Source organism: Asterias rubens, chromosome 3 (genome assembly GCF_902459465.1).
Source record: "Asterias rubens chromosome 3, eAstRub1.3, whole genome shotgun sequence".
NCBI classification, from domain to species: Eukaryota; Metazoa; Echinodermata; class Asteroidea; order Forcipulatida; family Asteriidae; genus Asterias; species Asterias rubens.
This window is the reverse complement of record NC_047064.1, coordinates 20,685,679-20,708,209: the sequence shown is the minus strand read 5'-3', so window position 1 is coordinate 20,708,209 and position 22,531 is coordinate 20,685,679. Positions and strand designations below refer to the sequence as shown.

Here is a 22,531-nt window from a genome sequence, read left to right as displayed (position 1 = left end):
GAGTCTTTCTCAAAGGCAAAATGACAACACAACAAACAAGAACAGGTAACTTAGTGTTAGTTACCTGTCCATCTGTTCATGTTAGGGCCGAAACATCAGGTCATTAACTATTTTGTACATAATTTGTAACAGTTATTAAAATATACGCATATTAATTACCTGGATAGAGGTCACTGCATCTGGTTCCCATCTCCCACAGTACCAGTCCTAAGGCGTAGATATCAACTTGCTTCAGAGCAGACTCACAATCTCTAAGGTTCACAGCTCCATCTAAGACCTCAGGAGACATGTAGCGTACTGTACCAACCTGTAATTAAACAGAAATAATCAATTAAGCCATAATAACAATAGAGCGCATCATCACAATAACCGTCTCAATGCGCTTTATATTTGCGCCCTGGTCATCGGGCCAATAAAATCCCTTTAATCTTTCTCAGCTCCCTGGGAATATCCTCGAGCTGCCGTGGCGCTCCCGAGGCTTTTTCATACACAACATCTACCCCTACCCTCGCAGGTATCCATTTTTACCCCTGGGCATGCTGGGTGAAGAGAAGCAATTATAGTAAAGCATCTTGCTAAATGACACAAGTGTCACGACCAAGACCTGAACCCACACTCCGGTGACCACCAGAACTTGAATTTGATGCCACTCGGCCATGAATTCAAGGCCAAGTCTGAACTAATGGCTTCTGCAGTCTTTGATGCCATTAGCCATTGTCACAGCCAAAGTCACTTAATTTGGACACGGCCTAAAAAGGAAGTAGAAGGTTTGTTTTTTTGAATGGCCCTTCGACACATTTTTTTATTCTTTTTTTCAAAATGATTCTTTTTGAGGAGATTGTAAAATATATATATCCTGTTTTCAGAGAAAAACAAAAATTGCCATAAAAAAAGAAGAGGCGGCTTCTAAAAAAGGAAGTGGGTGGGGACGCTACACATGTTTTTATTTTTATTTGGTCGATTACCAACACACTGTTAAAGACGATGGACACTATTGGTAATTGTCAAAGACCAGTCTTCTCACTTGGTGTATATCAATGTATGCATAAAGTAACAAACCTGTGAAAATTTGAGCTCAATCGGTCGTCAAAGTTGCGAGACAATAATGAAAGAAAAAAACACCCTTGTCACAATAAGTTGTGTGCTTTCAGATGCTTGATTTCGAGACCTCCAATTCTAAACTTGAGGTCTCGAAATCAAATTCGTGGAAAATTACTTCATTCTCAAAAACTATGTCACTTCAGAGGGAGCCGTTTTATACTATCAACCTCTCCCCATTACTTGTTACCAAGTGAGAATTTTATGCTTATAATTATTTTGAGAAACTACCAATAGTGTCCACTGCCTTTAACAACACTAGACCTAGAGTCCACCTTGTCAAGGGTGTACATGTACATTGTACAAAATCACTTGGCCATGACATTCCATACACAGGCCTGATGCTTCATTATTTAACAAAGGGCAAGGGCACCAAGGCATGTTCTCTTTTGGTAAGTACTGTAAAGGCCACCTCTATGTATGTAACACCGATCATTTCACTGGGACCTTCAAGGCAATGACCAGGGAGCAATGGAGGCAATTCCCTCCATTGTCTCTGTGAAGGATCTGGCCTGGTGTACACATATTATTGTCTTTTGGACTACCCAGTTTGAATTGTTATGAAGTTTTTATTTCCATTTTACATTACAATTACAAGGACAGGCAAGTAAGGGCAATCAATTTGATGCGCTACCTCAATTTTATCATTATATTTTGAGAAAGATTAGCCACTACTGAAAATATGCAGCTTCTTATGAATGTCTTGATGGGATTTCTGACCAAGGCAGGTTTCATCATCGTTCTTAGAAACAAACAAGACAAACAGAACCCCCCCCCCCCCCCCCCCCCGAAAAAAAACCCAAAAAACTCAGACAGTTCATACTGAACATTGTACCGCACTTGTTTATCTCGGGCCGACAGTACCTCGCTAATGAACGTCTGGAGTTTTTATCAGTACACTAAAGATTGGCCACAAATATACAAAGTGTACGTGCGTGACCGACATTGCTGTGCAACCTCATCCGGGAGAAATATACTCATGGGAGATTGTTATTCTTTAAACTAAAGAATGCTGAATGATTCGTCTTGGCCAGATTTTTTTTTATGTTCAGGGATATTTCTTCCAAATCAGGGAGAGTTGAAAGCTCTGAAATAACTCTCCAGACATAGACCCACATGCCAGAAATCAACAACTGATAAAACAAAAATATTTTTACCTCCTGTACATGAAAACAACTAGAGATAAGAAAACTAGTTTCTATTAGACCCTTTTTGGATGGTCAGATCATATTTCATTTCTCACGTTACAGATTTTTGTAAACTATCATCGTAATGTTGTGTAAGCTTCAAAAAGATTCATGTCAAAAATAATTAGATAGATAAACTTTGGGATGCTGAATGGCCGTAAATACATGTATGGAGCACGATCCAATTGTTTAGGATACTGTACATTTGTAAAAGCGCTTATTTTTGAGAACAATGGATATTTGAACATTGGATATTTTAGTTTTCAGTTTCATCAGTTAGTTGTCAATTTTTTTAGACAACAAAAAATGAAAATCACGGAGCAATGTTTCCATGAGAGTCGCGTAAATCCAATGTAAATGCTAAAATAATTTTTGTCTCCCGGAGACAAAGACGAAAATTATTTTTTGGGGAAATGGTTTTACTAATTTCTCAAAAACTAACTACAGCACCCCGAGCGAGTAATATACTAAGCTTTCTTCCATCGTTATCCGTGTAAATTTAATGTAAATTTTGTGGATGTTTGTGTTATGTGTCTTAAAGGGAAGGTAGACGTTTGGTAATTATTCAAAACAAATATTAACTTAAAACCTGACTTGGTAACGAGCATTGGAGAGCTGTTGATAGTATAAAACATTGTGAGAAACGACTCCCTCTGAAGTAGCATAGATTTTGAGAAAGAGGTAATTTCTCACTAAAATAATAAAAGACTTCTAGCTATTAAGTCTTTTATTCCAATCTGAAAGCACACAAATTCGTCCAACAAGGGTGTTTTTTCTTTAATCATTTTTGTCCCAACTCCGATGACCAATTGAGCTCAAATTTTCACAGGTTTGTTATTTTATGCATATGTTGAGATACACCAAGTGAGTAGACTGGTCTTTGACAATTACCAATAGTGTACCTTCCCTTTAAAAAAAATACCCAATCCCTTTAACTGATAATGGACAACAAGACAAGTAAACTTACATCAGTAATGGTGCTATTATCCTCATCTCCTTCCCTGACGACAGACGAACCAAAGACTTTCATCGCGAATCCAAAGTCTCCGATCACGCACGTCAGGTCTGACTTCACTAGGATGTTACGGCTGTTGATATCGCGATGAACAATTGCTGGCCGATGCGAACCTACACACACACAAGAAGAACAAAATATAATGTATGGTGATGGTATTAGACAAAATGACTCCGTTATAATAATAACAAATTCTTATATAGCGCATTACACAATAAACCGTATCAATGCGCTTTAGATAAGTCCCCTGCCGTCGATTTCACAAAACTCTTCCTAACTTCAGACTAATCTTAGGACTTAGGACGAGTCCCAACCCTGCACTGTAGCATGCAGACCTTAAGATTAATCCTAAGTTAGGACAAGTTACTCGTCCTAACTCGAGATAAGACGAGTCCTAACTCTTTGTGAAATCGACCCCTGGTCATTGGGCCAATAACATCCCTTTAATCTTTCTCAGCTCCCAATATGGACTACACAGCCCCGAGCTGCCGTGGCGCTCCGAAGGCTTTTTCATTCACATTATCAACCTCTACCCTCGCAGGTACCCATTTATTCCCCTGGGTGAAGAGAAGCAATTATAGTAAAGTATCTTGCTCAAGGACCCAAGTGTCACGATCGGGATCCGAACCCACACTCCGGTGACTGAACCAGACATTGAATTTGATGCTCTTAACCACTCGGCCGTGACACTCTTACCAGGCCCTAATGTTGATGATAGAAATCTTTATTACCTTATTGCCTCGGTCAATGGGCCACATATTGTACATCATCATACATGTAGAATCACCTAGTTCATTACTGCCTACTGTACATGTAGTACACACAATGCCTTTAAAATGTATCGGAGGACAACAGGCATTTTTTTCTTTCACTATTGTCCAATGCTCAGTTTAGTGTCCATGATTTGGGGACTTACAAATATGTGTGCTTGTAAAATAGTCAACTCTCATGTGATTTGAGGCATTGCATGATGAGGTATCAATTGTTTGGTTTGCGGTAACACTATATTTGCCAGGTAGAAGTTGTTCTTTAGAGAACTGTCTTGCTAATATATTTTCTACTACCGCAGATTAGACTTTTTCGGATGTTTCGGGAGACTTCTCTTTATTACAATTCTCAACTCTCTTTATATTAACCAGATTGCTGGGAATGGATGAATTACCTCCTTACACCACAACAGGAAGGTTTTTTTTTTAAATGTCGAGAATGAGATGAGAGTACAGCAAATCAATGAAACACAAAGCAGAAAAGAGATTCTAACCTTTAGAATGTATCTCACTCAGGACTGTATGCTTCGTTTTTGGAAGGGCAAGGGCACCAAGGCATTTTCTCCTTGATAATGGGCACACAACATGCCCTATGAGGAAATGTAAATTTCTACTTCGAGCATTTCAAGGGCACAAAGGCAATGACCAAGGGGCACAGAGGCAATCACCTTTGTTGCCTTTGTGAAGTAACAGGCCTGGATACATGAACATGTATCCTCTCTTTACCATTATTCTTTATAAAAAAAAAAGGGCCGACTGTATACATAGTACATGTGTCATGTACGACATGTACTCGATGTCAGGACCCAATTTCATAGAGCTGCTTAAGCACAAAATTTTCCTTAAGCAAAAAAATCCGTGCTTAGTAAAATCAGATTACCGGCCAAGACTCCACTCAATTTTTATGCTAAGTAAACAACAGCTAAATACCAGTCACAAGCAATGTATATGGCATGCGCATGACATTTTGGCCAGTAACATGTGTAAAACAAGCGAGCTATTTTCGTGCTTTAAAGCAAGTTTTTTGCTTATAAGCAGCTCTATGAAATTGGCCCCAGGTCATGCAGAGTGTAGAGTATCTAAGCGAGTGTAAGCCCGAATGACAGTATCATGAGGCCCCAACATGTACATGATAAGTAACTATAGGTTCACCTTATAGTAGGCCTAACATTACTAATCTAATAATCAGGTCCGATAACTTGATCAAATGAAAAGGTGACATTTTCACTGATATCCATTGTTGAGTCACGACTAGCGCCAGAGTGTTACCCTGGTTACAGGAATGATTTGGTTGCATCAGACTCATTTTTGTACGCTGGCTTCCATGAAGCACACTTGTACGCACATCATCGTACGCATTTATGTACCTGTATATAGGTCAATATGATCAAAAGAGAGAGAGGACAGTCTGGGTAAAATGTTGAGTGTGGGCAAACATTATGCAGTACAGTAGCTACATGTATGTACGCCATACCGTACATGTACTGTACGTATGTACTGTACTCACACAATCGACTTTAAATCTGTTCAATGCTTCCTTTTCTCGGGCATCTGAAAGCACACAATTCTATGCAACTAAGGTTATTTTTTACTTTCTTCATTATTTTCTTGCAACTTTGATGACCAATTCAGCCCAAATTTTCAAAGGTTAGTTATTTTTAAAAGCATACAGTGCATCTTATTCTTCTAGAGGATACCAAGTGAGGATACTGGTGTGGTCTTTGTCAATAACCAAAAGTATCTTGCCTTTTTTCGGGTAACAAGTATTTCCATAATACAACAAAACGCTTCATACACCGTCTCGAGCACTTCACGGTTTAAAGGATTTGGGTACTTTTTCAAAATGTCCACAGATTTATATTAAACTTACAGGGTTTGAAGATAATGATAGTGGAAAGTTTCCCTTCAAATATTACTAACTAAGGTTGTGTAGTTTTTGAGAAATGAGTAAAACAAGTCACAAAATAATTTTGGTCTCATGAGACCAAAACTATTTTAGCATGTAAAATCCCCTTAACCAGTTATGATATTATACCAAAACCATAGCACAACTGTTTAATACGTTTTTACATGCTAAAACTGAGACGAAAATTATTACTTTTACTCATTTCTCAAAAACTACAGCACTTCATTTAGTAAAATTTCAAGGGAAGCTTTCTACTATCGTAATCTTCAAACTGTGTAAGTTTAATCTGTGGACATTGTGTTTTTTGTTAGGAAAAAGTACATAGACCCTTTAAAAGGACATGTTCCCTTGGATCAGTCGAGTTGGTCTATGAAAAGTGATTGAAACAGTTTCTTATGAAATGGGAATGGTTTTAGAGACAGATGTTTTCAAAATAGAATGATGATCCACACAAGTATGCCTCAAAATTGCACGTGTTTAGTGTTTTACTTTGCGAACTAACACGGTGTGTCGTGGCCGAGTGGATAAGAGCACCGAACTCAAGCTCTGATGCTTCTGTTCAACAGAGTGTGGGTTTGAATCCCGGTCGTGACACTTGTGTCCCTGAGCAAGACACATTAACTATAATTGCTTCTCTCCACCCAGGGGTAAATGGGTACCTGTGAGGGCACAGATGGTTCTTGTGATTGGTTTAGACGAGTAGCGCATATATTGCGCACAGGCTGTATACTCCCCAGGGACCTGAGATGGTTTAAGGAATGATTTAAGGCCCAGTGGTAATAATTTGGGAAGCGCTTTGAGACACCCCTCGGGCGTGAAAAGCGCTATATAAAAACGGTCTATTATTATTATTATTAACGCGGTCAGCAATTTTATGGAGTCAAACTTTTGACTCCACAAAATGGCGTGCTGTGTGTTATTTCGAGGCAGATTTGTGTGGATCATTAATATTCTAATTTTTTTTTACCAACCATGCATTTTATAATAAACGGTTTCAAACACATTTCATAGACCAACTCGCCTGATCCAAGGCAATGTGTCCCTTTAATTCCATCACCCTACATGGCCCTACTACAAAAATATTTCATCAGTCAATTTCGGCCTTCAAAGTTCAAATTAGTCTTGTATTTTATTCCACCCCCTCACCTACATGTACATGTACATGTATCTAGTCATCATACTCTAGTCTAGTCTGATCTAGTCCAGGTCCAGCGTACATTGTAGTTTTGAGTTTGTTTGTGGCGCAAGTTATTTTTTGGCTTGTCTCTTTTTTGCTTTCTACTATTTGTGTTTCCTTTTTTTTAATTTAATTTTTTTTTTTTTTTTTTTTTTTTTTAATAAATCTTTATCCATCCCTTTATCAGTGCATGGCTGTTAGATGTTGAATGAAATAAAATTAAATAAATAAATAAAACTTTTTGTACTGTGAAACAAAACAAAAACAGGTTAAAGAGTTGCCAACATTTTTATCTTGCAATTTTTGTGTAAAAAAAAAAAGTGCCTTTTGAATAAACGATCTTGCCCTTACCACACTACTCAAACAGGAAATTTATAAAGCCAGCCTCAGATCGACCTTGCGTCAACAAAAAACAGTCGGCGACTGACTTTTCAGGATCACACTGTGCCTGAGCTACTGTAAGACCATCGAGAACTTTTGAGTCGGCGATTATTTATGACCTGAGCCCGTAATTGCGATGATTTTAAGACAATCTGAAACAGTCACCGCTGAAAACATTAGCAGTTGCAAGAGTAGAACAATTTCAACTTGTACGACATGTCTGTTCCCGACGGTTGAGAACCAATAGCAGGCGCACACGATTTCTCAGTTATGGTGACCTGAGCATATTTTGTCTGCGCGTTGCCGACGGTTTGTTGTGGCCATTATTACCCCCCCCCCCAAAAAAAAAAAGACCCAGATTTTTTTTAAATAAAGTCCGCTCCCCCCCCCCCATTTGATAATGAGCTTTGATAATTTAAATGTTTCAAAACAATTTTTCTATTCATGCAAACTTTTTGTTAAAACTCGTATCAGATTACTTTAAAAAAAAAAAAAATAATAATAATAATAATAATAATAATAATAACAATAAAAGGAGAGTAAATGGCATTAAATCAACAGTGCTGAATAGAGGCTTGTTTAGGGGGAAAGGCAAACAGAAACTAAAGTTTTAATTGACCCAAAGTATTCTCTTTAAAAATTGGTGGTGCCCTTTTGTGCAACCCCTAAAAGGTTGACCCTCTTTTCAGTGGACGCAGTAGAGAGTACAGACATGCAACTTTCTAATTGCAAAAAAAAAGGAGGAATCAGCCGATCACACTTAACTTTTGTAAGGTGTTTTTCAGTTTTCTCTGGCACTGTTTTGAAAAGAAATTTTAGGAGGAAATCAGCTAATCAGAAGTTGCATGCCTGATGTATGTTCATTATGCAATCATTTTTGTACCCTTAAATATGTCAACTGTGCCATTTTTGAAGACACTGGACACTATTGGTAATTGTCAAAGACCAGTCTTCTCACTTGGTGCATCTCAACATTTATTTGCGTAAAATAACAAACCTGTGAACATTTGAGCTCAATTCGGTTGTCGAAGTTGCGAGATAACTATGAAAGAAAAAACATCCTTGTCACATGATATTGTGTGCTTTCAGATGCTTGATTTCGAGACCTCAAATTCTAAATTATGAGGTCTCGAAATCAAATTTGTGGAAAATTTCTTCTTTTTCGAAAACTACGTCACTTCAGAGGGAGCCGTTTCTCAAAGTGTTTTACACTATCAACCTCTCACAATTACTCGTTACCAAGTAAGGTTTTATGCGAATAATTCTTTTCAGTATTTACCAATACATGTACATGTAGTGCCCACTGCCTTTAAGCAGGTTCCTGTACAAGACGTTTAGGTCTTGACATCCAGGGAGCTTGTCAACCTGTCCCTTGTAACCCCTAGATTTGACACTACATTAACATGTATACACAGCCTTTCCAAATGTCACTTTTTTTGGAACAGATGCAGATGCCAATTATGTTCCTTCGGAATTCAAGTAGTGGAACGTTTATATTATTGAATAGGCCTACTGGATCGGTTTGAATATGAGGTCTGTGCATAACATGCTTGCCATGAATATAAATGTGTCGACAACTGGAGAACTGGCATTATGGACTTTATGTACGTGGATTTATAAGAATAAAGTATTTATAAATAGTAAACTTGCGGGTACAACCATGTATTGTCAATACGTGTAAATCTCTGTTGAGGGAATGTTGGCTCTAAACATGCTGAAAACAAAAGAATTCAAGCGTACATGGATGCTTGCAATGAATATAAATGTGTCCACAACTAAAGAACTGGTTCAGCACTATGAATTCACACAAAGATATAATGTAGTCAACTATAAATACATGTAATTGTGAACTTGCAAGGGAATGTTGGCTCTGAAAAGAGCCAGTTTGGCCTCTCTATGGATGGTTTCTGCTAAATCAGGACTGAGCTGCGATTATAAATCATTCCAACAGTGGGGGACGTTGGTTTTACAATTACCCAATGGCAATCAGAAGAAGCTGCTCCAGTGTTTATTTGAGCGTCTTCAGGACTACTGTTCTGCGTAATACATATATCACATAAAGGCCTGACACAAAGCAGGTGCATATCGTATACTCTAAACAAGTTACAATGTGTATTCGTGTTTACAAAGTCTGTAAATTCATAATCCATGTTGTTTGACCTTGATCTTGCAATGGCAATGTGTACGAAGGGGGGGGGGGGGGGGGGGGGGGGGGGGGGGGGAGAGATGCTTCCATTACCTGTTGTTTTCTTTTTACAGGTTCACGACACTCCCACTTGCACTTTTGTCATTTTCCCTTTTACTCCCAAAATAAACAACAATAAATTACAAAAGTAAAACAAATAAAAATTGTATTCGTTTACTAAGGTTTGTTTTTTAAACCAAGGCATTCTGGACCCAAATTTGTGAAGTTTGGCCTTTACAGTATGTACATGTATACTGAATTGAAACAAAGTCCTCAAATTGTTTTTTACTTGGTGCTACATGTATTCTCATGGTGTAAAAGCTCTCCGTGCAATCTAGAAAATCCAGTAATTGTTTTCCTTTCTGACTTTTTAAATTTTAACTTCAGTCAAAAAAAAAAAAAAAATGTTTATTATAAATTAATTTATACTTAAGTTATAGTTTCAATGCTTTAAAAGCTATTTTGCGTGTGTGTGTGGGTGTATTGGTCGCATGCCTATCTACCCAATACACTTTAGCTTTTTTTTATATTTAAGGCCATTTCGAAATAATCTTACTGAAGATTTTCTGAAGCAAAACAAAACCACCCAAATTAAAATAGGAAGATTATTTCCAAAGTATAAAAACCGATGTATTTTTTTTTTCAAAGTACATTTAACTGCCAATAATTATGTCTTTATGATTCAAGCCGAGTGAAAAAACCACACTGCACATGACATTAAAGTTGTTCTATTTATTTATTATCTACGAACCTAAGCTCACTGTCTCTGGAATTTTATTACACCCCATGGGTAAACATGTAATTTAGTAAAGTCTGCAGAAAAGGCCACTCATATTATTGATGTACCCTGGACATAAACCCAAGGCTTCCCTCCGCTCCAAGTCCCAATGTAATCAACTGTGTACTTAGCCTTCTCTTTTGGAATAATTGATATTTGCCCCTAGACCTAGATTACTGATCCAAGAGGACTGGTGAGCTTAGCCTCTTGGTAATTATAAACTGTATCCATTTGCTTAGCGTCTTGGTAATTATAAACTCTATCCATTTGTCTTTAGGCCTCAAACAATATTCCAATCACAATCTAAGTCATTGCTGGCTGGATGTACTGGATTGCAATGAAGTTCCTCAAATCATACCTTCTCAACATTTTCTTTTATTATATAAAAACTAAGCAGGTTGACGATAAAATTGATTTGTTTCCCCCCTCCTGAAACTTTTGCCGCTTTTCTTATTCATATTTGCATACTTATTAGGAGGGTTTGCCCTGTAGCTTTTTCACTGGTCGAGCTGGAGCTACAATAGACCAGTCTAGCTTATCTTTTCTGTAGTCCAGTGTTGTAGCTAGACCAATGTAAGTGGTTGGTTCTAAAACCAATTTATTCCACCAAGCGTTAGTGGTTCAACAAAAATTAACCATGTTTAGATATGGGGCCATCAAAGGCATAAATCAAACCAAGGATTACCAAGAAGTCATGGGGGGGAGGTGTTGTCGTTTTTGACAACACCTAAGTTTCACTACTCTGAAACTTTTCTTGGATTCGTTAGCCCACTACAAGTGTTATACAATAACAGTAACCTACCTCCTTTGTCGATAATAACAGTAACCTACCTCCTTTGTCGACAGCCTGATGAAGGTGCGCTAATCCAGCAGCAGCCGTCTGAGCTAGACGACACATCCCATGCCAATCATAAGTATTCTCCTTCAGGTAGCTGGACAACGCCCCGTACTGCATGAACTCCACCACCAGTAAATACTCGGGCCAATTGTCCTCTCCCATACGCTCACAGCTGCCGATGCACTTGAGGACGTTGGGGTGCTCCACGTACGCTAGACTGTACATCTCGACTTCGTTCATGTAGCACTGACGAGACGCTCCGGCGAAGATCTTTACAGCGACTTCCCTATTCTCCAGCAGCCCTCGATAACAGTTACAGTAACGCCCCTGCCCGACTAAGTTCAAGACTTTAAGCTGGTCTAAGTCCACGCTAGGCTCTGGTGGCGCAGCTTCTATCATGTTTAGATGGTCTTTGTTGGCCTTGAGGCTGCGTGTGCGGTAGAACCGGATAACCACGAAAATGATTGGGATGGAGACACACAGGCAGAGAATACACACCATGATCACGATGATGGTGGTCCAACTTTCATCATTCTTTGGTGGTAAGGTAAAGACTTCTGAAGAACGAGAGAAGAAAAAGGAAATAAACAGGTGAACTCTGTACCTAAACTGGTTAAATACTGTTGATACCTAATAATGAGGCAAATACAGTAGAAGGTATGTTCATTTCTCTCCAGTGACTACCAAGCAGGACTACAAAATACACACATGTAGTTAGCTTGTCACATCACTAGTCCACATTCCATATTACGTCATGTACCCAGAGACACTTTCAACACTGAAGTTGCCAGCCGGACCACTTGGAGTGCGCTTGACTGGTCTTCAGGTGTTTAAACTAGCATTTGAATAATAAATTTTCCAAGTTTGATACTTTATTTTTGAGTGTGTAAATGTTACTTCATTTGACCATCAAACTGGTTGTGACTGGGGTACAGTAACATTTAGTTTACTGGCCCGATGGGCTACTTTAGAAAAAAGTTTAAATGCAAGGTGTTCAATTCTCTTCAGAGACTACCGTGCAGGACTAATGTACTATGTACCAAACAGAGACACTTTTCAACACTGAAGTTGCCAGCCGGACTACTTGGGAGTGAATTTGTGCGCCTTGAACACCCAGCAGGGTTGGTATGTGCATATTACAAGTCTTTATAATTATTATACAGGCTTGATAATAATCTCAGTACTAACCCAACGGCTTGGACGTTACAGGTTCCGTCGATGGTTGAGGCACATAACTATTACTGACGTTGACATTACAGTAGTCGCCTTTGCAGCAACAGAACTGGCTGGTGATGTTGTGCGCTTCCTTCACGATTACGATAGGAGGCTCAGATGAATTGCAGACGTTCTGATTACAGCTGTTGGCCAATTGTCTCGCTTCAGACATATCTGATGTCCAACAACCTGTGGGATTGATTGAAATTAAGTCATTCGTTAATTAAAGGCACTGGACACTATTGGTAATTACTCAAACTAATTGTTAGCATAAAAACTTACTTGGTAACGAGCGATGGAGAGCTGTTAAAAGTACAAAACATTGTGAGAAGCGGTTTCCTCTTAAGGCACTGGACACTATTGATAACTACTCAAAATAATTTGTGCATAAAAACTTACTTTGTAGCGAGTAATGGGGAGCTGTTGATAGTATAAAACATTGTGAGAAACGGTTCCCTCTGAAGCAACGTAGTCTTTGAGAAAGAAGTAATTTCTCACAATAATATTTGAATTCAATTCTAGACCTCAGCTGAGGTCTCGAAATCAAGCATCTGAAAGTACACAACTTGTGCGACAAGGGTGTTTTTTTCTTCCAATAGAAACCGGTTTGTTATTTTGTGTATAAATGTTGAGATATACATTTTGTACACCAAGTGAGAATACTGGTCTTTGGCAAATTGCCAAATTTAGGTATCATGTGATCATGTTTCAACCAATTGGATTCTTCAAACACTCTAATACGTAGCTAATGATGAACGCAGCATGTACATGTACATGTATGTATGGTGCAATTATATCACTGTGATGTAGTGAATGCTTGGGCATGCGCAGTACACAGTCAACCCTCCTACAATGTACATGTATCCGGTATGCTTCAAGTTTTTTAAGGGCAAGGGCACCAAGGCATTTTCTTCCCGGTGAGGAAATTGTAAATTTGTACTTCGAGGGCATTTTAAGGGCACGAAGGCATTGACTAGGGGGGTCTGGAAGAAATCGCTTCCAATGCCTCCATGAAGTATCAGGCCTGGTGGTATAAACATGTACATTTTTGTACACAGCATGTTAGGCCGTGTCCGAAATGACGACTTCGGCTACAGCTACGGCTAGATCAGCGCGTCTACCAGTGTTGAAGAATAGGCAGACGCGCGCGATCTAGCCGCAGCTGTAGCCGAAGTCGTCGTTTCGGACACGGCCTTAATCAGTAGTGCAGGGCAGAATCTTAACAAGATTATGTTGGCCCCTCAGCTTACTAAGTAAGATAACAAGATGAACCAACTGTTATTACTGTCAAAACACTGGCTGGAAATAACGCCAGGGGCTGTTACTATAAATACAGTAAATTAGTGTTGGAAAAACTGCATATTCTACTGTGCTTTTACCATCATGTAATCTTGTACACTACAACTGATTTCAAATGTATACATTTTCAGCACGGTCATGATTGTTCGTTTATATTTTGTTTGTTTTGTTGGTTTGTTTACTACCGGTAGTTTGTTTGTTTACTAGTTTGTTTAGGTGATTTTCCCCATCAAGGGAACTGTACTGAGTAATGTACGTTATTTCTAATCTAAAAAAATGTCTTCTTTGATGACCCGGAACACCCTAAATTGAAATTTTGTCGACATGGAAATTGTTTTGATATCGGTTTCAAATTTCTGTGAATAAAAGTTGGCACAGTTTACATTTTGTTGAAAACAAACATTCAGTTTCACAGGTGGTATGACCCAGAAATGTTGATAGGAAATTTGGAAAAAGGCCAAACACAACAGTCCAGGTACAATTGTATGTTAAGAGGTTGATGTGAACAATCAGATAATACAGGCCGAGTGAGAAGCTTGCATTGCATCACTAATGCAATAAAAACATCATACAAGATTTGAACATTTCAGTGTTCCCTAAATTTGTAATTACAGTATACCACTTAAAGACCTGCTTGTGAACTTTGCTGAATTTCATTTAAAATGTTTCCAATGAATTAAAGGAAATCGAGTCATATGATTATAAATAGATTTCAATTGTGTAAAAAAACAATCGCTTTTCTGAGAGATTTGCCAAAAGCTCCGTTATGTAATCACTCTCAAATGTCAAGAGTTGGGAGCTAAAATTTGTAAAGCTGCTTTGTTGCAGCGTGGAGGTATAACAAAGCAAACTCCCACAAACGACGTCAAAGCATCGTCCTTTTACGGGCGCCATCAACGACAAAGGTGTTTTTAGTTTTTCAAAACCTTTAGGTTGGGGCCTGATTTTTTAATCGATATTTACAAAAGTGTACACATATACATTGTATATCAAAATTACATTAAAATGGTGAACAATTGCATTACAAACAAGTTAAAATACCATTTCCGTTAAAAACATTCTGCTCAGGTAGCTGTTTTGTACATTAAGTGTTAGCCACAGGCGTGTCTGCGTGTCATTTGGACACCCTGATTTAAATTGTTATGTCATTGCCCTACATGTATGTTCTAATCGAACAATATGGACACCCAGTTTTAAAATTTCCCTTTTACCAAAGATTGGCTAAAACCTTTGAACACCCCGTATTCTTGATTAATTATAACAGAGGGAGTAACTGTCCAGATTGTGCTACACTTACATGTATAAGGTGTTTACTAAAGATGAACTAAAGATATGAACCACTCCTGAGTCATCAGATCCAAACACTCATCAGTCACTAAATTACATGTATGTGGCACTGCTACCGTTTTATGTATGATACAGGCCTGATTAAGATTGGGCGATATACATGTAGATTTGTTTTATCGCCGACAATATATCGCGATATTCGATATAATCGCGATTAATTAAATTTGACATCATCAGTCTTCAAACTCCAAGTGAAAGTTGTAGAAGAGACAGTCATAGCATAGGAGAGGTGTTCTAAAGACCTATTCTTCTGGTTTGACTCCAAACCTATGGGGTGCAAGATGTCTCAGCTAGGAAATACATCGCGATATTTAATCAATATTGCGATATATCGCGATTAATATCGATAGTTCGATTAAAACCAAATCCATCCGATATCAAAATCGTTTCCAAATTAATATCGCGATATTCGATAATATCTTGATATCGCCCAAGCTTAGGCCTGATACTTCATGGATGCAAAAATTGCCCGCTTGCCCCTAGCAATTGCCTTGTGGTGCCCCTTGGAATATTCAAGTACTGTAGATAGAGGTGCCTGCTGTGTTAGTGTTACGGATAAAAAGACTGTTTTGTCCTTGCAGAAATTAGGATCAGGCTTGATGAAATTGCCATCATTTTTTCAGTAGACGTTCCAAAAGAAAATCAGTATATGTACAATGTAGAACAAAAAATAAAAGTTCACAGATTTACAAATAACTTACAGGGTTTACAGAAGGTAATGGTGAAAGACTTCTCTTGAAATATTATTCCACGAAATGCTTTACTTTTCGAGAAAACATTAAAACAAAATCAATTCTCCATAGCGAGAATTACGGATTCATTTTAAACACATGTCATGACACCGCGAAATGTGCGGAAACAAGGGTGAGTTTTCCCGTTATTTTCTCCCGACTCCGATGACCGATTGAGCATAAATTTTCACAGGTTTGTTATTTTATATAAAAGTTGTGATACACGAAGTGTGGACCTCGGACATAACTGTTTACCAAAAGTGTCCAATGGCTTTAATAACAAGAGCATTCCTCGTTTATTTTTAAAACTCATGATTGATGTATCTTCATATTTTGAATTCTTTTTCAAGAGACCAGGGTCCAATTTCATAGAGCTGCTTAAGCACACAATTTTGCTTAAGCAAAAAATTCATTGCTTAGTAAAAATCAGATTACCGGCTAAGACTCCACTCAATTGTTATGCTAAGTAAACGACAGCTAAATACTATAGTCATAAGCAATGTATATGGCATTAAATTTTGGCCAGTAACAATGTGTAAAATAAGCGAGCTATTTTCGTGCTTTTAAGCAGATTGTTTGCTTAAGCAGCTCTATGAAATTGGCCCCAGACCTTATACCAATGTGCTTTGGCTTCTTGTCTGACCTCCCCCATACTTACATGTATATTGTGCTGCCTAATGGTATGGAAATAAACCTAACCTGAACCTGAAAGGAGACCCCCCCAAAAAAAGATCAAAATAAACTGAACTGACAAAGCATCTTTGTCCATGTAATTGTTGAACTTAAACCCCACAGCAGCCTGCCGAGCTCTGATGAATAATTACATGTCTCTTAGCCCCCTCCAAATTTTGATTAGTCTGAGGCGAGTGGAAAAGCGCCCAAGTGTCAATTCGACACCTGCATTCTTTTTGGTCATTCCTTGCTCATTGAAAAATGTTGATGACAGATGACTGGTTGTGTACAAGAAATAATGTATTGTTGGCAAATCGAATGGATTGTTATGAGTGGCAAATGTACATCATTCATGCAGTGTACATGTACATGTACATGTACATATTGTGGGCCTACGGCACAAACTAAATTGTAGTGCATTTGTAACTGCCTTTGACATTGACTAGCGGCACCCTCATTAAACTTATCGCTTAAACATAATTAATAAAGTCCATTGTGATAAAGCCATTAAGCACATTGTCAGCATGGTTTGAATATTCACCTCATGCAATTTCTATTACGATGTACAATTATGTGTACTGTTACATGTACAGCTGTAATAAAATGTGACCCCCAAATCTTAAGTCTCTGTCAAAATTAATGCTCTTTTGCAAAAGTAATGAAATGAAAATGCCTTTGGAAGAAAAACACTTCCATGCTGATAAACAACAAAAATCATACATTATTATTATTAACATGTGCACCTGTTTTAGCTATGATTGATTGGTCAGAATTGTTTAGATATTTTTCAATTCAATAACAAACATGACAAATCAAGAAAATATGTATGACCATACTCTTTAAGATACTACTTAGAAACCTACATTAAGAAAACTATCAGTCAGTAGGCTATAGAATTAGTTAAATTATTTATTCCTATTTTAAATTGAACAGTTAATCAGTTTTCTAATGAAATAAAAACACTTTTGACAGCAACTTGACGCTTTATGTTATGTATCCTATTCGGACAGCTCAATTGTTCTGTAACTTTGGACTTTCAACTTGCCCTCTGACAACATTGATAAAACTTGGCATTGTATGAAAATTAGTTATTGATGTGTAAACAACAGACGCAAATGATTTCAACATACATGTATGAAAACATTATTACTGCAGATCACATAGTCCAAAGTCCAAAAATAGTTTCTATGAAGTCATTAATCAAACGTTTTCTTTTTCTTTGTAAAATATCAAAATTCTGCTTTGAGACCGGCGCCATTTAAATCAGTAATAGAAACCATTTAATATATATCAAAAAACAATAGGTGTTACACTCAACTTCAGGTGAAAGCAATTTAAATATTTGAGGTAATCTGTTACTTCAACTACATTTCATGAAGTTCTAAAGACTAAACTTGTTCCATGTATTCATTTGCGAAGGTCTGATACTTCAAGGAGGCAACAACGGTGTCTGCCTCCAATCCCCACTGATCGTTACTTTGGTGCCCTCGAAATGCTCCAGTAGAAATTTACAATTTCCTCATAGGGTGAACTTTACCATGGTGTCAAGCCTTGGTGCTTGAGCCCATTGAAAAACGAAGCATACAGGCCTGTGTGCACTATGGTCTTGATGGAATAGCGCCTTATAAATTTTAATTGATACAGCAGCAGATTTCACAAAACTTTACGCAACTGCGTAAAGTCCACTTGCGCAAGGTTTATGGAGCAACTTGCGCCATAAACGTTGCACAAGTGGACTCTTTTGTGGATTCGGCTCAGGATTGACTGTAAGGTTATTTTGTTATTAAATGAATCGTTACCTTGTTTTGGGACGATAATCTCATCGCGACCTGGAAGACTGTACCAAAAGGAGAAGCACCAGCCTTGCCGTCCATCACACCTAACGCTCTTATTGTCTGATTGCAAGACTCCTATGACCTCATCTTCATCCGTCTTGACTACATCGTTGACCCTCTCATTCTTGTACGCACAGAGCGTACCGCTCAACCCATAGGTCACCGACGCCCCTGTTTGACAGTAGGAAGATAGTACATGATTACTTATAAATCTTTGAAAATACTGTCTTTAATTAGCATTTAAGTGTCATTCAATACCACCAATGGGAGACTTTAAAGACGCTGGCGGCAGCAATCGAAATGTTCCTTTTTTTGTGGCTCTGAGCATGCACCCAAATTCTCAGTATTTGTGCGAGAAGGTATGAGCATGGGCACAACTGGCCAGAATTGTAAAAAATGGACCGACCAAAAGTCTTTCATTGTAACCATTATTTATCCTACTGGCTGTTGAATTTGTGTGCTTTCAGATAGGAATAAAAGACTTCTGGCTAAAATTCTTTAATTATTTTAGTGAGAAATTAACTCTTTTTCCAAAAATATGGTACTTCAGATGGAGTTGTTTCCCACAATGTTTTATACTACCAACAGCTCACCAATGCTCGTTACCAAGTCAGTTTTAAAGTTAATATTTGTTTTGAGTAATTACCAAACGTGTACCTTCCCTTTAAAACAGCACTCAGCAGTATGTGAAATTGGGAACTAAATGTACACTAACTGGGCTTACACATCTTTTCAGGCCTGTTTGCTTCGTTTTTGAAAGGGCAAGGGCACCAAGGCATTTTCTCTTTGGCAAAGGGCACCCTATGAGGAAATTGTAAATTTCTACTGGAGCTTTTCAAGGGCACCAAGGCAATGGCAAGGCAATGTGAAGTGTCAGGCCTGTCTTTTGGTTCACATGTCTTATTCTGCCCACTTACAGAAAAAAGGAAAGACAATTTATAGGTAATCTCTCGAATCAGTGTATCATGTACAAACTGTAACAGTGTGCTGTTCAGGTCCAGACTCGTTCTCACCTCATAAATATGAGCCATGAGTGGGTGTACTGACCAACGTGTTATCCAATTAAAGTATTGGGAGTCGTCCCCAGTGCACCGAATGATATTCATGAATTTTAATCAGAGTGCGCTAGAAAACATTTGACTCCCTTTTAAGGATGCAACCAGGATGTAACTGCCATGACTGAGAGCATCAACAAAATTTTAAAGCCAAAGATATTTTCATGATTTTCTCCCCAAGTAGATATTTGATGTAAGTACAATGACGAAGTGTATAGTACATGTACCTTTAGCTCTTACAAATACTTACCTAATAATAGAATGTAAAACAGCGATGCACTAAACATTGTCATCTTTTAAATCCTTGATTTCTTGAGCTACTGAAACAAAGAAAGCAGAGAAAATATACACAACTGAGATTCAATTGTTAAACATCAATGAATCAAAGAATATATTTGTTTAAAATAGTAATAATCTCTGCTTTTAAAAGAAAGCTCTGCCTTTTAATGCTATTGTAAGCCTAATTGTTAGTCAGTCAGAATCATAATGTTAGGGGTTGAAATCCCATAAAAATGTAGTTAAGATTTTGTCTGCATTTTAGTTTTTGCTGTGTAGGCCTACACACTGTTTGTAGCACAGAGCAGAACACGATGCATTTCTACCATCCTCAAGTGCGTCATAGACAAACACATCGTGTATTAAGTGTATGTTACATGTATGTACGGTACGTATGTAGTAAGTTGCTACACAGTCGGGGGGGGGGGGGGGGGGGGCTTTTGTATTATTTGATTGTTAAAGAATCACATTATGTGTGTACAGCCATGATCTTTGATCTACCTTTTACATACACTATCCATAGATGTGTCATTTAGACAAAAAAGAAAATACCTGAGCACTGGATCAGTTGGAATAAAAACAGAAACACAATGTTTTGGGAATTCGTTGCTAATAACTAACTATTTTGGTCTTGTGTTTGGCGAGTATTTTACTTTATTATAGTCCACATCTCTCTGCAGTTAAGTTGAGATAGACGTACATTAGACTAGGATTACATGTGTAGTACATAATTCATATTCGTACGTAGACCTAGTAACTGGCGCGCTGTACTCCTGTTGCGAAATTTTGACATTCTAGTTCGACAGAGAATGTCAAAATTTCGAAAAAGGAGTACAGCGCCTCATTTACTGGGTGTAATTCGTACGTATACTATTCCTAGAACTATGAGGTTTCGTTCGGCTATCGTCTCCACAAATAGCGAAGACGATAGCGGAACGAACCTCAATAGTTTTATGAGTACTAATACGTACCATCAATGATCAAATTAAACTTAAAAAGTAAAGTAAATAATTGACGTAGTAAAAATTTAACTAAAAATTGTTAGATTTATTATCAAATAAGAATCATGAATCTCTCTCAGATTCAAAGAGAAACAGAATGCAAATTGTCTCACTATTTTATTACATACATCCAGACTTAATAATAATAGTTGCGACTAGTTTATTGCTCCATGGTTGCTATAACCATGGAGGAATAAATTAATTTATTCCTCCATGCTATAACGTACCCCCTCCCCGGAGGAGGGTTACGTTACGGTTATCGCAACTAATCCAGACTTAACTTATTGATCTCCATCCAACATCTTCATTCTTGTTTTGTACAGTGCCTTGCGGAAGAGTTTCCGTATGGCGCCACAACTTTTTCATTTGATATGAAATAATATAGTATCTAATTTACCTCAATGAGATATCCCTTTTTGTAAAAAACGGTGAAAACGGGTGAAAAAGTGGTGGCGCCATACGGAAAGTTATCCACACACGGTATAGTACGCCAGAGTTTATCTTATTCTTTAGCCACCCCAGTGTCAGTGACTAGTTGTGTACAAAAATGGCAATGTGAGTTTACACGTACACGAATCGAAGACTTACCAAAACCAAAGTTGATCTCATCACATGCATGTTTTCCAATCAACTGCCGTCTTCTCCATCATCTGTACACACTCTATTCCAGTGAAATACCCCCATATACAAACCACATAAACACAAAGGCTGAAAACTACCTAACTCTTCTACAAAAAGCCAGCAACATTTTCATCAACGTTCCTTCGCTGCGATCATCTCGTATTGCTTTCAATGCGTAGTCTTCATACGCATTATCAATGACCCAAACTAGCCTTGACTGACGAGACTGTAGTATTCAGCAAACACAGCGGGTACAGCGCTTTGACAGACGACTATCAACCGAATTACTCATTATGTCTAGCACCTGTGCATTTATTATGGAGAAACGGGTAGGAACTACTTTCTCTCTAACATTTTCTGTGATAATTAATAAAAATCAGTGACATTTCGAAATTATTTAGATGACATGAAGTTTATGAGTTAATAAGGAGTATAATTAGAATATCAAATGTTGGTTATGGTGTAATTTCTTGTTAAATGCCACTGGCGTCAAAAGGGCACGTCACTTAGCGGAGTAATAAAACAATGATTTTCTAAAAGTAATGCATTCATCGACCCCTGCACTCTTTAGCATTATTTATGTGTCGATTGTAGTGAGGCTCGAGGTTGAACGCAAGACTCCGGATTTTGCGAGGCCGCCGGGGACTTTTTTCTTTTTTTTTCTTTTGGGTATTATTATTATTGAACCCAAATCCGTCACATTATTTTTTGGTGTACTTTTAGTGTAAGCAAGTATTATGCTTATTTGATGCGCCATTCGCTTATTTTGGTAACATAAGCTTCTTGCATAAACGTTCCTTTTCTTGCCCGGACGTTCAGGGCCCAATTTCATAGAGCGGCTTAGCACATAAATTTGCTTAGCATGAAATTTCTTTCTTGATAAAAACAGTATTACCAACCACATTTCCATTTGTTACGCATTGCTTGTTACTGGTATTCAGCTTTTCTTTGCATATCCTGGAAATCACGTGAAAATTTTCTTCAATCCTGTTTTTATCAAGACAAATTAATTTGTGTGCTTAACAGCTCTATGAAATTGGGCCCTGATCAAATGGTAAAGAAAAGTAGTTGAAATTATGGGGGGGGGGGGGGGCTATCTAGGCACTTAGACCAAACAATTATTCACAGCAGAAACCTATAATGGGTG

General features: G+C 37.9%; 1 protein-coding gene across 2 annotated transcripts in view; it reads right to left on the bottom strand.

Moving 5' to 3' along the window:
- LOC117288204 (bone morphogenetic protein receptor type-2-like) overlaps positions 1-21,596 on the bottom strand; it is a 32,988-nt gene extending 11,392 nt beyond the window's left edge. Inside the window, exons 1-7 of one of the 2 annotated variants that reach the window (XM_033768953.1) lie at positions 21,352-21,596; positions 19,737-19,806; positions 18,396-18,602; positions 12,521-12,736; positions 11,326-11,889; positions 3,253-3,413; positions 160-307 (exon numbers count right to left, since the gene is read on the bottom strand). In XM_033768953.1, the coding sequence (XP_033624844.1) occupies positions 160-307; positions 3,253-3,413; positions 11,326-11,889; positions 12,521-12,736; positions 18,396-18,602; positions 19,737-19,779 (1,339 nt within the window). In that variant the 5' untranslated portion in view covers positions 19,780-19,806; positions 21,352-21,596. The remainder of the gene's footprint in view (positions 1-159; positions 308-3,252; positions 3,414-11,325; positions 11,890-12,520; positions 12,737-18,395; positions 18,603-19,736; positions 19,807-21,351) is intronic. The other variant, XM_033768954.1, reaches the window with a different exon arrangement.
- Between the last annotated feature and the right edge of the window lie 935 nt (positions 21,597-22,531).